General features: G+C 43.0%; 1 protein-coding gene across 2 annotated transcripts; it reads left to right on the forward strand.

Annotated features, from left to right (window-relative positions):
• The first annotated feature begins 1,010 nt into the window (after nucleotides 1-1,010).
• On the forward strand, nucleotides 1,011-7,093 carry LOC109874010 (nucleophosmin). 2 transcript variants are annotated; one of them, XM_020465745.2, is made up of 11 exons: nucleotides 1,011-1,196; nucleotides 2,374-2,453; nucleotides 2,567-2,686; nucleotides 2,795-2,888; nucleotides 4,785-4,885; nucleotides 5,164-5,189; nucleotides 5,269-5,311; nucleotides 5,408-5,488; nucleotides 5,692-5,814; nucleotides 5,990-6,064; nucleotides 6,299-7,093. In XM_020465745.2, the coding sequence occupies exons 1-11, from the start codon at nucleotides 1,157-1,159 to the stop codon at nucleotides 6,347-6,349; spliced, it is 834 nt and encodes a 277-aa protein (XP_020321334.1). In that variant the 5' UTR covers nucleotides 1,011-1,156; the 3' UTR covers nucleotides 6,350-7,093. The 2 variants fall into 2 exon arrangements, with proteins under 2 accessions (XP_020321334.1, XP_020321333.1); XM_020465744.2 differs by having other exon boundaries at nucleotides 1,018-1,196; nucleotides 5,161-5,189.
• Nucleotides 7,094-15,767: the final 8,674 nt, after the last annotated feature.

The raw sequence follows: 15,767 nt of genomic DNA on the forward strand, positions 1-15,767 counted from the left end.
ACTGCTTTGCTTTATCTTGGCCAGGTCGCAATTGTAAATGAGAACTTGTTCTCAACTTGCCTACCTGGTTAAATAAAGGTAAAATAAAAAATAAATAAAAATAAATGTCTTACTCATGTCGGCCATGGAGAAGGAGAGCCCACAGTCCTTGGTAGCGGGCTGCGTTGGTTGCACTTTCCTGACAGTGGGTGAAGAAGGTGTCTAGCTTGTCTGGAAGCAAGACATTGGTGTCCGTGATGTGGCTGGTTTTCCCTTTGTAGTCCGTAGACCCTGCCACATATGCCTAGTGTCTGACATGCTGACCACACCGCGTGCGTAGTGTGTACGAGCTTTGTAAAATAAATGTACACAAACATGTTATCCAATCATTGCTCCAACACTGCTCGCGAGTGTCTGCGTAGCCAGGCTCTAAAATAGAACTTTGTTCTATTTGTTGTGCTTGACACGCAAGAGCCGCCTCTCCCATCTCCTCGTTGGTTTTTAGGAGCATATACCAACGTGCCATCTTCTCATTGGTTTTTAAGAGCATATACCCATGTGGGTGATTGAAGATGAACTGAGGTCCACAATCCAGTCCTGTTGGTAGTGCACCTTAAAACTGGCTGCCAACCGCCATATAAAGTCCAAAAAATAAGAAGCCCGAAGGAGGAGAGATTACTGGAAATTAACTGTGGGATTAATCGTAGAGGAGTGGAGGACCTTGTGCATTTCAGGTAAAATAACAACCCGATGTTAATATCCCAGGACAAATTTGCTAACAACAGCAAGCAACTAGCTAAATTGCCATACATGTTGTTGTTTTTTAGCTGTCCCCAAATTAATATAGTTGGTTCAGAGTTCGTTTTGACATTTCAACCTGTGGCTCCTGATCGTGTCTGGTGTTGGTAGACAAAATCAAGAAGCGGGATGGCGGACGCAGGTCAGCGGTCTGGTCAGCGGTTGAATTGCGACTCCACTTTGTCTCTAATGATCATGAATATTTATAAATACGCCTCTTTCAGTAAATAACTGTGATGATTGGGCTATACCAAAGAAAATCTTCCATCAATCTAGAAAGGAGGTGTGGCCATTGAGTCCGTGTAACGTATGTCTGCGTTGAAAGAGATATTTCATTTCATTTCGGAAGAGCCCGCTGTTAGTAATCAAATTGAACGGGATGGACGAGGAACAAATGGGGCCACAGACCTTTCTCTATGGTGAGATGTTTTTTTTAAGTAACATAATTTGGTGTTTTCAGTGTAGTTTCAAATCCATGTCAACTAGTTAGCAAGAAAAAGAGCTGTTCATCAGACGCCAACATCGCACGAGGTAGCTACACAGCCAGCACTATGGCTAGCTACAGTAACTAATGTTAGTTAGCTAAAATTAATTGGGCGATGTGAGTTTCGTCAATGTATTGTTCAATAACGTTACGATTTCTGAATACAATGTCATTCGTTACAATGCTTGGGAATGGAAATTATGTACCCAGTTGTCAGCTTGGTAGATAGCCACGAGACATGGACGGTATTATAGTAGTTAGCTTGCAAACCATCTTGAGACCTTTTTTTAGAAGTTCGCTAAATTGGGTAATGCTTTCATCATATTGGTTCCCTGGTTGATTTAATTTGTTGTGGTAGTTGGGCCAGACTGATAAGTTCACATTGCTGGACAAATTTGACATTACAGGCGATGTTCCACAAACTACGGGGCTAGCTAGTTGGCCCTCCATGCGTCTGAACACGTGTTTAAAAGATGGCGCACAAGGCCGTCTAGAAACGTGCTCATGCAGTGCAGCAAGATGTTAACATTGCCTAAGTTTCTAGTTTTGGCTAAAGCTGTTTTAACTAGTTACCTGTGATAATTGATCCACTTTCATTAAGGTAACATGTTATTGTTAAAGACGTGGCATTAACTCCCAGATTGAAATGGTGATTGGACAATTAAAATAATACGTGAATTCCAAATGGTACATGTAGTTTGACTCGCATAATGTTCATAGCATCATGTCTAAGAGCTAGTTAGTTGCATTGAACACGTTCCCTTTGTCAGGGCTCCAAACTCTTCCAACCACGTGAGTATGTGACCCATATTTTGGCCTCACCTCAGTCACTTCAAACTGGGAGATGTCCAGTAATGGGCAACCTTATCCACAAGTTAACGGTTTGGGTGCATGCTTTTCCTTTTCCAGGAACGCAAGTGATTCAACATGGTATAGTCTTCAATTGAGTCGTTATTAGTTGCATCAGCCGTTTCACTGGCTGGAAAAACGCCTGAAGACCCACCATTTTATTACAGGATAAGAAATTGCCCAGCCCAACAATGCCATCAACTAAGGGAAAGGGGTACAATGTAGTATTTCCACATATGTAATTGACACTTTTTTTTCAATAGGGTGTGAGTTGAAATCTGGGAAGGATGTTGTCTTCAACCCAGAAGAGGATGACTTTGAGCACCAACTGGACTTAAGGATGGTGAGTGTTACTGGTGCTTATTTTATATAATGTGAATTGATGGCAATATTTCTGTTTAACCATTTCTTGTTATAGGTATGATGAACTTTATGTCTCCTGTTGATTGGTCTTAGGTGTGTGTGGACCCCAGCACCAAGGATGAGCTGCATGTTGTAGAGGTGGAAGGACAGAACGCAGAGGGTGAGAAGGTGAAGGCTGTGCTAGCTGCGCTCAAACCCTCCACCTTGCCAAGTGTGAGTAGTCAGTCGTCAATACTTCTATTCTATCCCTGAGTGGGAGATGGTGGTTGTATGGCCTTGTGTAGAGTTCATGTCTATTGAGCAGTTAATTGTGTGTTGCAGGTGTGTCTTAGTGGGTTCGCAATCACATCCCCAGCAGTTTTCCGTCTCAAGGCTGGTTCTGGTCCAATCCACATCAGTGGCCAACACCTTGTCAGTGAGTATTGCTTATCTCGGGACTATGTTACTCCCATGGTATCTTTGGTGCTGCCATGGCCTCTGTAGTCAGATGATAGTTGTTGAGATGACTTACTGATTTCAACACTGCATACCAAAAGACTGAAATATCAAATAAAGAGAATTATTTGATTTTTGTTTTAATGTCTTTATTAACTCCTCTAGGGTAGTGGGTAGCGTTTGGAATTCCGCATGCTACTCAGGCCCAGAAGATATTAATATAATATATTAATATAATTGGTAGATTTGGATAGAAAACACTAAAGTTTCCAAAACTGTTAAAATAGTGTCTGAGTATAAAATAATTGATTTGGCGGGTGAAACCCTGAGCGAAATCCATTCAGGAAGTAGGATTATTTTGTTCTAGTTTTCTATTCAGTGCCATTACAGTATCCATTTACTTAGGACTCAAATTGCAGTTCCTATGCCTTCCACCAGATGTCAAGTCTTTAGCAATTGTTTCAGGCTTGTATTCTGAAAAATGAGGGTGTAAGAGCAGTCTGAGTGGACCCTGCTGTGTCACAGAGCTTTTAGGCTAGCTAACAACCTGAGGATTGAATATAAACATTGTTTGACATGTTTCTAAACTTTACGGATGCAATTTGGAATTTGTCTGCCTGTTGTGAGTGCGTTTGAGCCTGTGGATTACTGAAAACTCACTAACAAAACAGGTTTTTGGATATGAAGAGACTTTATCGAACAAAAGGAACATTTATTGAGTAAATGAATCTCTTCTGTGTGCAATCATATGAAGATCATCAAAGGCGCGTGATTCATTTTCTCTATTTCTGACTTGGTGTAATTCTTCTACTTGGCTTGTTACTGTTTGTAATTATTTGTCTGCTGGGTGAAGTTCTCATAATCTTAACCTCTCTGGGATATGTGGGATGGTAGCGTCCCACCTGGCCAAAAGCCAGTGAAAATGCAGAGTGCCAAATTCAAATAAATTACTATAAAAATCTAACTTGAAATCACACATGCAAGATACCAAATTAAAGCCACACGTTGTGAATCCAGCCAACACTTCAGATTTAAAAAAAAGCCTCGTTTGCTTTCGCAGAAGAGCCATCTGAGGATAGCACCATAGTAAACAAACACTGACAAGCATATTTCAACCCACCAGGTGCGACACAAAATGCAGAAATAAAGATATAATTCATGCATTGCCTTTGAGCTTCTTTGGTTGGCACTCCAATATGTCCCATGAACATCTGAATGGTCCTTTTGTTCGATTAATTCCGTAGATATATATCCAAAATGTCAATTTATTTGGCGTGTTTGATCCAGAAAAACACCGGTACCAACTTGCGCAACGTGACCTCAACAGGTTACCTGTAAACTTTGCCAAAGCATTTCACACTACTTTTGTAATACAACTTTAGGGATTTTTTAAATGTAAATATTAGATACAATTGAAGGCTGGATGATCTGTTCAATACAGGAGGAAAACAAACTGTAGCTAGCTTTCAGGTCACGCGCCTCTAACAGTCCTCTTCACTCTAGCTTCGTTCTGAACAGTGTTCCTTCATTACACAAAGGAAAAACCTGTACCAATTTCTAAAGACTGACATCCAGGGGAAGTGGTAGGAACTGCAAGAAGGTCCCTTAGAAATCTGGATACCCATTGAAAAGAGGGACCTAAAAAAACACAAAAAAAGAATCTGAATAAATAAGTTCTGTTATACTCAGACATGATTCAAACAGTTTAGAAAGTTTTCTATCCAAATCTACTAATATATTGTCTTCTGGGGATGAGTAGCAGGCAGTTGAATTTGGGCATGCTTTTCATTCAAAATTCCAAATGCTGCCCCCTATCCTAGAGAATATGACAACTAACTTCTATCTACTCAAAGTTAACGTGTTGCTTTTCCACCAGTGATGGGAGGAGACCAAACTTTCGACGAGGACGACGATGAAGAGGAAGCGGTACAAATGCCCAAGAAAAGGGCTGCATCAGTACCAGCACTTAAATCTCAGGTTGGTCCCGGATACTGGCCTTTGATCCAACACGCCAACGGGGAAATAACTTGCATTACAAAATGTATATATCTGGTGCCCTAATATTGCATGGCCTCCCTAGTCAAAGATGATCTTTGTTGAGCTGATTTACTGATGCTTTTTCAACACTGCTTACCAAAAGACTGAGACTGAAGAGGGTCATTCCCATTTCTGAATGTTATCCACTCTTTAATCTTGCGTCACATCCTCACCTCATGACACTTACCATATCCTTCCCTTTCTCCTCTTCACAGAAGAAGATGAAGATGGATGACTATGAGGAGTAAGTGTAGTGTTTGACTGACTTAATCAATGTTCCATGGTGAGGTTTAATCTAGAGTTGATTTGTAACATCTCTTTAGGGATGATGATGAGGAGAGTGAGGCTGAAGAAACTCCTGTTAAGGTGAGTGCATTTATTTGCCCACCTGTAATGTTTAGTTTAGTTCAGCCTATTTTCATTCTACCTTTGAAAATGACACGAAACCTCTGTTTTACTCAGGTTAAGAAGACTCCGTCCAAACCTCAAACTCCTGCCCAGAATGGAAAGGGCCATAAAGCCAACACACCAGCTGGCAAACAGGTAGTCTTCTTCACACATCTTCTGCCCTACCATCACATTGTTTCTAGTCAAAGATGATATCTGTTGAGCTGATTTACTGATGCATTTTCAACACTGCTTACCAAAAGACTGAGACTGAAGATGACCACTCCTGTATCGGAGTTTTGTAGTGATGCATGTTAGTCATGTTACATGTCTTGTCTAACAAGTTCTCTGTTTTTCAGTCAAATATGCCTGGTGACAAAAATGGCCAGACCCCCAAAGCAACCCCTAAAACACCTCAGACCCCCAAACCAGTCCTCACCATCCCTGAGCTGAAGGCCAAGATGAAGGCGACTATGGAGAAGGTGGGTGTATGTGTTCTGTCTTGATGTATATATTATCTGGAAATGCACTTGCCTAAAGCAGAGATGGGATGAACTGATCTAGCTGATGTATGTTAAAGAACTGTTAACCAAAAGACTGACCGAACACTAGATTTAAGGGACACATCTGAATAACTATAGTAATGTCATATTTCAGGGAGTGAACCTGCCTAAACTCCAGCCCAAGTTCGAGAGCTTTGTGAAGAACAGCTTCAGAGTCACAGACACCAAGGTATGGTAATGCTCCCCAGGAACGTTGTGAAATTTGACCTGTCTGGAACTTAATGTGGTTCAATTGGAAGTTTGAAATGACAACCATAGTGCTGTTGGAAAACATCCTGGAAGAGCAATGAAGACAACTTGGTTTTGATCAGCAGTGAGAAACACCAGTACCTCTAAAGTTTTGGGCTCTCACTATGACATTATGATTTATGCTTTGGTAAATGTTTTTCCCATCTTTTTTCAGGCAATGGCTGAACTGTGGAAGTGGAGACAGACTGTGGAAGACAAAAAATAAATATTTTGGTAAACCTTTTCTGGTTTATTTTGCAACACCCCTCCTTGACCTGCTCTGGCCCTTCCCATGTCAATCAAACTTCTGCAGCCCGTCCAGTCCCCGGTGTACTGCTGTGGCACACCGACTAATATGGAACTAATGACTGAGCCCCTGACCCTCTCAGCACCACGACCCTCTCAGAGGGTGGGAGGGGTGATACTATTCCAGCTTTCATGTGGGTAGACCTGGGAAAACCCACTTGGAACATAACATTTTGTAAATGTGTAAAATACATACTTGCTACTGTTTGAATGTAGCATTTTTAAAGTCTGGTCAGTTGGTTTTGAAGGACTGTCCCTCTGGCAGTTTGGAAGGTATCTGTTCATGCATGTTCTTTTTGGGGGGTATGTATGTCATCCATAAGCTGTTGGGTGTCTGGATGCTCTTGTCCATCCCTTCCAGAGGGTAGGTTCCTCAGGGTCTGATATGTTAACATTGAACACTGAATTTAAGACAATATGTTAACTGGTCCAATCAGGTTTTAAGTCATGCTCATGGTTTTATATTTTGCTGTAAGGGTAGAGTGAAGCAGCTAACGCACCGGTCGGTGTCAAAGATGTCATCTGAAAGTTAATAAATAATTATATTGTATCATACCTGCTTTGTGACCTTGTAACTTCTGTTCTATTGAATTGCTATACAATGTAAAATTAACAGCTCTCTAGCCACAGGAATATTGATCTGCAATAAAAAATATTGGGGGAACACTTGCATTTTATTGACTACATGGTACAATATAATTGTGACCCCTCTATCTGCATGGCTGTTAATGAGCATAAGGATTAATGATGTGGATGGTGTTCCAGTTTAATACCATAATAGACTTAGTCTGAATTACAAAATACCTTATGGTTGATCAACTTTTGGCCTACTCTTAATACTGACCAAAAACTACAAAGTTGATTTTTCTTTGTTGCCCATAGCAACTGCAGAAAACTACAATTTGTGAATTAGGCTTTTTATTAGTCCTGTATGAGCGGAGAAACTCCCCACCCCAGAACATGGTCTGCACTGTCTCACTACTGCTGTCCACTAGGGGGGTCTGTACTAGGTCTCATTTGATTTTTTGCATACACAATCACTTGTCACATCCTCAAGGTCTCATCACTGTTATTGCAGAGTTTCCAACTTTGTCTCACATCAGGCTAAATGTCAATCTCCGTTTGGCAAACATTGCTGCGACTAGACAGCACTGCTATTCCTTGAAGGCCTGCCACCTCCAGGACCTCCATCACTGATCAAATATGATTTGTCACATACCCATGGTTAGCAGATGTTAATGCGAGTGTAGCGAAATGCTTGTGCTTCTAGTTCTGACAATGCAGTAATAACCAACAAGTAATCCAACAATTCCAAAACTACTGTCTTATACACAAGTGTAAGGGGATAAAGAATATGTACATAAAGATATATGAATGAGTGATCCTACAGAGCGGCATAGGCAAGATACAGTAGATGGTATCGAGTACAGTATATACATATGAGATGAGTATGTAAACAAAGTGGCTAGTGATACATGTATTACATAAAGATGCAGTAGATGATATAGAGTACAGTATATACATATAAGATTAATAATGTAGGGTATGTAAACGTATTAGGTAGCATTGTTTAAAGTGGCTAGTGATATATTTTACATAATTTCCCATCAATTCCCATTATTAAAGTGGCTGGAGTTGAGTCGGTGTGTTGGCAGCAGCCACTCAATGTTAGTGGTGGCTGTTTAACAGTCTGATGGCCTTGAGATAGAAGCTGTTTTTCAGTCTCTCGGTCCCAGCTTTGATGCACCTGTACTGACCTCGCCTTCTGGATGATAGCGGGGCGAAGAGGCAGTGGCTCGGGTGGTTGTTGTCCTTGATGATCTTTATGGCCTTCCTGTAACATCGGGTGGTGTAGGTGTCCTGGAGGGCAGGTAGTTTGCCCCCCCCCCCGGTGATGCGTTGTGCAGACCTCACTACCCTCAGGAGAGCCTTACGGTTGTGGGCGGAGCAGTTGCCGTACCAGGCGGTGATACAGCCCGCCAGGATGCTCTCGATTGTGCATCTGTAGAAGTTTGTGAGTGCTTTTGGTGACAAGCCGAATTTCTTCTGCCTCCTGAGGTTGAAGAGGCGCTGCTGCGCCTTCTTCACGATGCTGTCTGTGTGGGTGGACCAATTCAGTTTGTCTGTGATGTGTATGCTGAGGAACTTAAAACTTGCTACCCTCTGTTACCCTCCACTACTGTTCCATCGATGTGGATAGGGGGGTGTTCCCTCTGCTGTTTCCTGAAGTCCACAATCATCTCCTTAGTTTTGTTCACGTTGAGTGTGAGGTTATTTTCCTGACACCACACTCCGAGGGCCCTCACCTCTCTGTAGGCCGTCTCGTCGTTGTTGGTAATCAAGCCTACCACTGTTGTGTCGTCCGCAAACTTGATGATTGAGTTGGAGGCGTGCGTGGCCACGCAGTCGTGGGTGAACAGGGGGTACAGGAGAGGGCTCAGAACGCACCCTTGTGGGGCCCCAGTGTTGAGGATCAGCGGGGTGGAGATGTTGTTGCCTACCCTCACCACCTGGGGGCGGCCCGTCAGGAAGTCCAGTACCCAGTTGCACAGGGCGGGGTCTCGAGCTTGATGACGAGCTTGGAGGGTACTATGGTGTTAAATGCCGAGCTGTAGTCGATGAACAGCATTCTCACATAGGTATTCCTCTTGTCCAGGTGGGTTAGGGCAGTGTGCAGTGTGGTTGAGATTGCATCGTCTGTGGACCTATTTGGGCGGAAAGCAAATTGGAGTGGGTCTAGGGTGTCAGGTAGGGTGGAGGTGATATGGTCCTTGACTAGTCTCTCAAAGCACTTCATGATGACGGAAGTGAGTGCTACGGGGCGGTAGTCGTTTAGCTCAGTTACCGTAGCTTTCTTGGGAACAGGAACAATGGTGGCCCTCTTGAAGCATGTGGGAACAGCAGACTGGGATAGGGATTGATTGAATATGTCCGTTAACACACCAGCCAGCTGGTCTGCGCATGCTCTGAGGGCGCGGCTGGGGATGCCGTCTGGTCCTGCAGCCTTGCGAGGGTTAACACGTAACTGATGACAGACAGCTGCATTGTGTCCACTTCCCTGACTGAGGGATGACACCCTTTACTGAATGAAAGTCAGTAAGTTCGTAGGTTTGGGATGTCATTGTCTCATTCCCCTACGGGTCAGTATTGACTCTGGCCAGTAAAGGGGCTAGTGTACAAATCATCCCTTTGTCCGGCAGCCTTGGTTGTGTTGCATCCATGAGGGGTGATCTCATCTTCCCCCCCAGACCTGGAGACTTCCTGTATCAATAAACCTTAGCAGTTACGCTGTATTAATGGCTGCTCTCCCTAACGGCATCAGACTGTCAGGAAGAGGGTTAGGTACTGTTGCACCATCACGTTCAGCTCTACTGTGTGTGGCTATGAATAGTCCTACCCTACAAATAGCTATTGGTGATGCTGAGATATACAGTACCAGTCAAAAGTTTGCACACAACCTACTCATTCAAGGGTTCTATTTGGACTATTTTCTACATCGTAGAATAATAGTGAAGACATCAAAACTATGAAATAACACATATGGAGTCATGTAGTAACCAAAAAAGTGTTAAACCAAAATTTGTTTAATATCTTAGATTCTTCAAAGTAGCCACCCTTTGCCTTGACAGCTTTGCGCACTTGGCATTCTCTTAACCGGCTTCACCTGGAATGCTTTTCCAACAGTCTTGAAGGTGTTCCCACATATGCTGGGTACTTGTTGGCTGATTTTCCCTTCACTCTGCGGTCCAACTCATCCAAAACCATCTAAATTGGCTTCAGGTCGGGTGATTGTGGAGGCCAGGCCATCTGATGCATCACTCCATCACTCTCCTTCTTGGTCAAATAGCCCTTACACAGCCTGGAGGTGTGTTGGGTCATTGTCCTGTTGAAAAACAAATGACAGTCCCACTAAGCGCAAACTAGATGGAATGGTGTATCGCTGCAGAATGCTGTGGTAGCCATGCTGGTTAAGTGTGACTTGAATTCTAAATCAAATCATATTTTATTATTCACATGCGCCGAATAAAACAGGTGTAGACCTTACAGTAACATGCTTACTTACGAGCCCCTAACCAACAGCGCAGTTTCAAAAAATACGGAGAAGAATATGAAAAATAAGTAATATAACAATATATACAGGTGGTTACCGATACAGAGTCAAAGTGCGGGGACACTGGTTAGTTGAGGTAGTATGTACATGTAGGTAGAGGTAATTAAAGTGACTATGCATGGATGACAACAGAGAGTAGCAGTGGTGTGGAGGGGGGGTGGGGTGGGGCAATGTAAATAGTCTGGGTAGTCATTTAAGTAGATGTTCAGGAGTCTTATGGCTTGGGGGTGGAAGCTGTTTAGAAGCCTCTTAGACCTAGACTTGGCGCTCTGGTACCGCTTGTCGTGTGGTAGCCGAGAGAACAGTCTATGACTAGGGTGGCTGGATTTTTAGGGCCTTCCTTTGACATCGCCTGTTATGGAGGTCCTGAATGGCAGGAAGCTTGGCCCCAGTGATGTACTGGGCCGTTCGCACTACCCTCTGTAGTGCCTTGTGGTCGGAGGCCGAGCAGTTGCCATACCAGGCAGTGAGGATGCAGCTGTCAAAACTTTTGAGGGTCTGAGGACCTATGCCATATCTTTTCAGTCTCCTGAGGGGGAATAGGTTTTATCGTGCCAGCTTCACGACTGTCTTGGTGTGCTTGGACCATGTTAGTTTGTTGGTGATGAGGATGCCAAGGAACTTGAAGCTCTCAACTTGCTCCACAGCAGCCCCGTCGATGAGAATGGGGGCGTGCTCAGTCCTCTTTTTCCTGTAGTCCACAATCATCTCCTTTGTCTTCATCACGTTGAGGGTGAGGTTGTTGTCCTGGCACCACATGGCCAGGTCTCTGACCCGTCCCTATAGGCTGTCTATGTGTCATCGGTGTTGGAGTCGTGCCTGGCTGTGCAGTCATGAGTGAACAGGGAGTACAGGAGGGGGCTGAGCACGCACCCATGAGGGGCCTCTGTGTTGAGGATCAGCGTGGCGGATGTGTTGTTACCTACCCTTACCACCTGGGGGCGGCCCGTCAGGAAGTCCATGATCCAGTTGCAGAGGGAGGTGTTTAGTCCCAGGGTCCTTAGCATATTGATGAGCTTTGAGGGCACTATGGTGTTGAACGCTGAGCTGTAGTCAATGAATACCATTCTCACATAGGTGTTCCTTTTGTCCAGGTGGGAAAGGACAGTGTGGAGCGCAATAGAGACTGCATCATCTGTGGATCTGTTGGACGGTATGCAAATTGAATGTGGGTCTAGGGTTTCTGGGATGATGGTGTTGATGTAAGTCATGACCAGCCTTTCAATACACTTCAGTGCTACAGACGTGAGTGCTACGGGTCGGTCGTCATTTAGGCAGGTTACCTTAGTGTTCTTGGGCACAGGCACTATGGTGATCTGCTTAAAACATGTTGGTATTATAGACTCTGACAGGGAAAGGTTGAAAATGTCAATGAAGACACTTGCTAGTTGGTCAGCGCATGCTCGCAATACACGTCCTGGTAATCAGTCTGGCCCTCATGGCATCATGAGGCAGAAAATTGATGTGGATAGAATGAAGCAACATCTCAAGACATCAGTCAGGAAGTTAACTTCTTGCGTATCATTGGGAAGCTACTGTCCCACCTTGCCAACATCCGGGGAAATTGCAATGCGCGAAATTGCAGTGCGCAAAAATTGTAATATTAAACATGAATGAAATTACAAGTGTTATACATCAGTTAAAAATTTTACTTCTTGTTAATCCAGCCGCTTTGTCAGATTTCAAAAAGGCTTTATGGCGAAAGCACCCCATGTGATTATCTGAGGACAGCGCACCGCACAAAAAAAGCATTACATACATTTTCAACCAAGCAGAGGTATCACGAAAGTCAGAAATAGCGATAAAATAAATCACTTACCTTTGAAGATCTTCATCTGGTTGCAATCACAAGTGTCCAATCTACATAACAAATGGTCCTTTTGTTTGATAAAGTCCTTCTTTATATCCCAAAAAGTCAGTTTCATTGGCGCGCTTGACTAAGTAATCCACCCAGTTCCCTCGTTCAAAATGCATACAAATGAAACCCATAAATTACCAATAAACTTCTTCCAAACATATCAAACAATGTTCCTAATCAATCCTCAGGTACCCTAATATGTAAATAAATGATACAATTTAAGATGGAGAATACCGGAGACCATTACCGCAGATAAATAACAAAGTGCACACCCTCTCTGGAACGCGCAACAAACACTACAGCCAAAATGGGAGCCACTTAGAAAAACTACAAATTCTAGCTCATTTTTCAATCAAAAAACGAGCCTGAAACTCTTTCTAAAGACTGTTGACATCTATTGGAAGCCATAGGAACTGCAATCTGGGAGGTCTTCCTTTTATATCCCCATTCCCAGCCATTGTTATCAGTGGTGAGCTGAAAAACAAATTCTGGATGGATTGTCCTCGGGTTTTCACCTGCCATATCAGTTCTGTGATACTCACAGACATTATTGTAACCGTTTTGGAAACTGTAGAGTGTTTTCTATCCAATACGAACAGTTATAGGCATATCCTAGCTTCTGGACCTTAGTAACAGGCAGTTTACTTTGGGCACCTCATTCATCCAAACTTCTGAATACTGCCCGCTAGCCCAAAGAAGTTAAAGCTTGGTCGCAAATGGGTCTTCCAAATGGACAATGACCCCAAGCAGACTTCCACAGTTGTGGCAAATGGCTTAAGGACAACAAAGTCAAGGTATTGGAGTGGCCATTCAAAGCCCTGACCTCAATCATATAGTACATTTGTGGGCAGAACTGAAAAAGTGTGTGTGAGCAAGGAGGCCTACAAACCTGACTCCGTTACACCAGCTCTGTCAGGAGGAATGGGCCAAAATTCACCTAACTTATTGTGGGAAGCTTGTGGAAGGCTTTCCGAAACGTTGGACCCAAGTTAAACAATTTAAAGTCAATGCTACCAAATACTAATTGAGTGTATGTAAACTTCTGACCCACTGGGAATGTGATGAAAGAAATATAAGCTGAAATAAATAATTCTCTCTACTATTATTCTGACATTTCACATTCTTAAAATGAAGCGGTGATCCTAACTGACCTAAGAGAGGGAATTTTTACCAGGATTTAATGTCAGGAATTGTGAAAAACAGAGTTTAAATGTATTTGCCTGAGGTGTATGTAAACATCTGACTTCAACTGTAACTCTGGGTCTTCCTTCCCTGTCGCGGTCCTCCTGAGAGCCTGTTTAATCATAAGGCTTGATGGTTTTTGCAAAAGCACTTGATGAAACATTCAAAGTTCTTGAAATTCTCTTCTTAGTTGAGCTGTTCTTGCCATAATATGGATGTGGTCTTTTACCAATTAGGGCTATCTTCTGTATACCACCCCTACCTTATCACAACACAACTGCTTGGCTCAAATACATTAAGAAGGAAAGAAATTCCACAAATTATAAAGGTACACCTGTTAATTGAAATGCATTCCAGGTGACTACCTTTCACCTTTATTTAACTAGGCAAGTCAGTTAAGAACAAATTATTTACAATGACAGCCTACCCCGGCAACGCTGGGCCAATTGTGCACCGTCCTATGGGACTCCCAATCATGGCAGGATGTGATGCTGGATTTGAACCATGTACTGTAGTGACTCTTGCACTGAGATGCAGTGCCTTAGACCACTGTGCCAATTGGGAGCCCAAAGAGAATAGTTGAGAGAATGTTGCTGTCAGAGTGTGCAAAGTTGTCATCAAGGCAAAGGGTGTCTACTATAAAATATATTTTGATTTGTTTAACACTTTTTGGGGAACTACATGATTCCATATTTGTTATTTCATAGTTTTTATGTCTTCACTATTATTCTTTAATGTAGAAAATAGTAAAAATAAAGACCCTGGATTGAATAGGTGTGCCCAAACTTTTGACTGGTACTGTATGTTATAATTTGGTTTGGATCACATTCATAATGGACACAACACTCAGACCTGTCCATCTCCCCCAGGTCAGCTGAATGTGAGTCAGCAGCACTCAGGGAGAGGGGCTTTGATGGAGAGAGTCTTTTTATGGTCTCTGTGGATCTCCTCACCCCCTGTAAGTGCCTTAGATCTGTCTAATAGGCTAAATCTGCCCTGGTCAATGTGTTGTGTCCAAGAGAGCGTTAGTGATATGGATCTTTATGGTGCAGTTCAGTTTGCATTGAAGTTGTGTGTAATGACCATGTTGTGCAGATATTACATTGTATATGTAAACAACACAGTAGCTATGGAGACCAATAGAACGAAATACATAGAGTGATTCAAAGCAAAAACAAGATAAACTTTTTTGTCATTAGGTTTTAGTTAGTTGTTTACATATTTATCAAATACAAAGTATAATACATCGGGAGGCATCCTGTTATCATCCATCTGTTGCACTACCTCAAACATTCCCAGATGTCTCATAGGACTCAGGTCGAGTATGCCACCCTCATGCCCGTCCCAGTGAATGGGTATAGCCTGACATGAATAAAACAGCTTCCTCTTACTGGATTGCTTCTTGCCCCACTGGCACATGTTATTCTTCTAAAATAGCCCTTGAGCTGTGTATTAACCATTCAATTAAATATATATATTTATATATACAGTGGGGGGAACAAGTATTTGATACACTGCCGATTTTGCGGATTTTCCTACTTACAAAGCATGTAAGAGGTCTGTAATTTTTTATCATAGGTACACTTCAACTGTGAGAGACGGAATCTAAAACAAAAATCCAGAAAATCACATTGTATGATTTTTAAGTAATTAATTAGCATTTTATTGCATGACATAATTATTTGATACATCAGAAAAGCAGAACTTAATATTTGGTACAGAAACCTTGGTTTGCAATTACAGCGATCATACGTTTCCTGTAGTTCTTGACCAGGTTTGCGCACACTGCAGCAGGGATTTTGGCCCACTCCTCCATACAGACCTTCTCCAGATCCTTCAGGTTTTGGGGCTGTCGCTGGGCAATACAGACTTTCAGCTCCCTCCAAAGCTTTTCTATTGGGTTCAGGTCTGGAGACTGGCTAGGCCACTCCAGGACCTTGAGATGCTTCTTACGGAGCCACTCCTTAGTTGCCCTGGCTGTGTGTTTCGGGTCGTTGTCATGCTGGAAGACTCAGCCACAACCCATCTTCAATGCTCTTACTGAGGGAAGGAGGTTGTTGGCCAAGATCTTGCGATACATGGCCCCATCCATCCTCCCCTCAATACGGTGCAGTCGTCCTGTCCCCTTTGCAGAAAAGCATCCCCAAAGAATGATGTTTCCACCTCCATGCTTCACAGTTGGGGTGG

This window comes from Oncorhynchus kisutch, linkage group LG29, assembly GCF_002021735.2.
Source record: "Oncorhynchus kisutch isolate 150728-3 linkage group LG29, Okis_V2, whole genome shotgun sequence".
In the NCBI taxonomy this organism is placed as follows: Eukaryota; Metazoa; Chordata; class Actinopteri; order Salmoniformes; family Salmonidae; genus Oncorhynchus; species Oncorhynchus kisutch.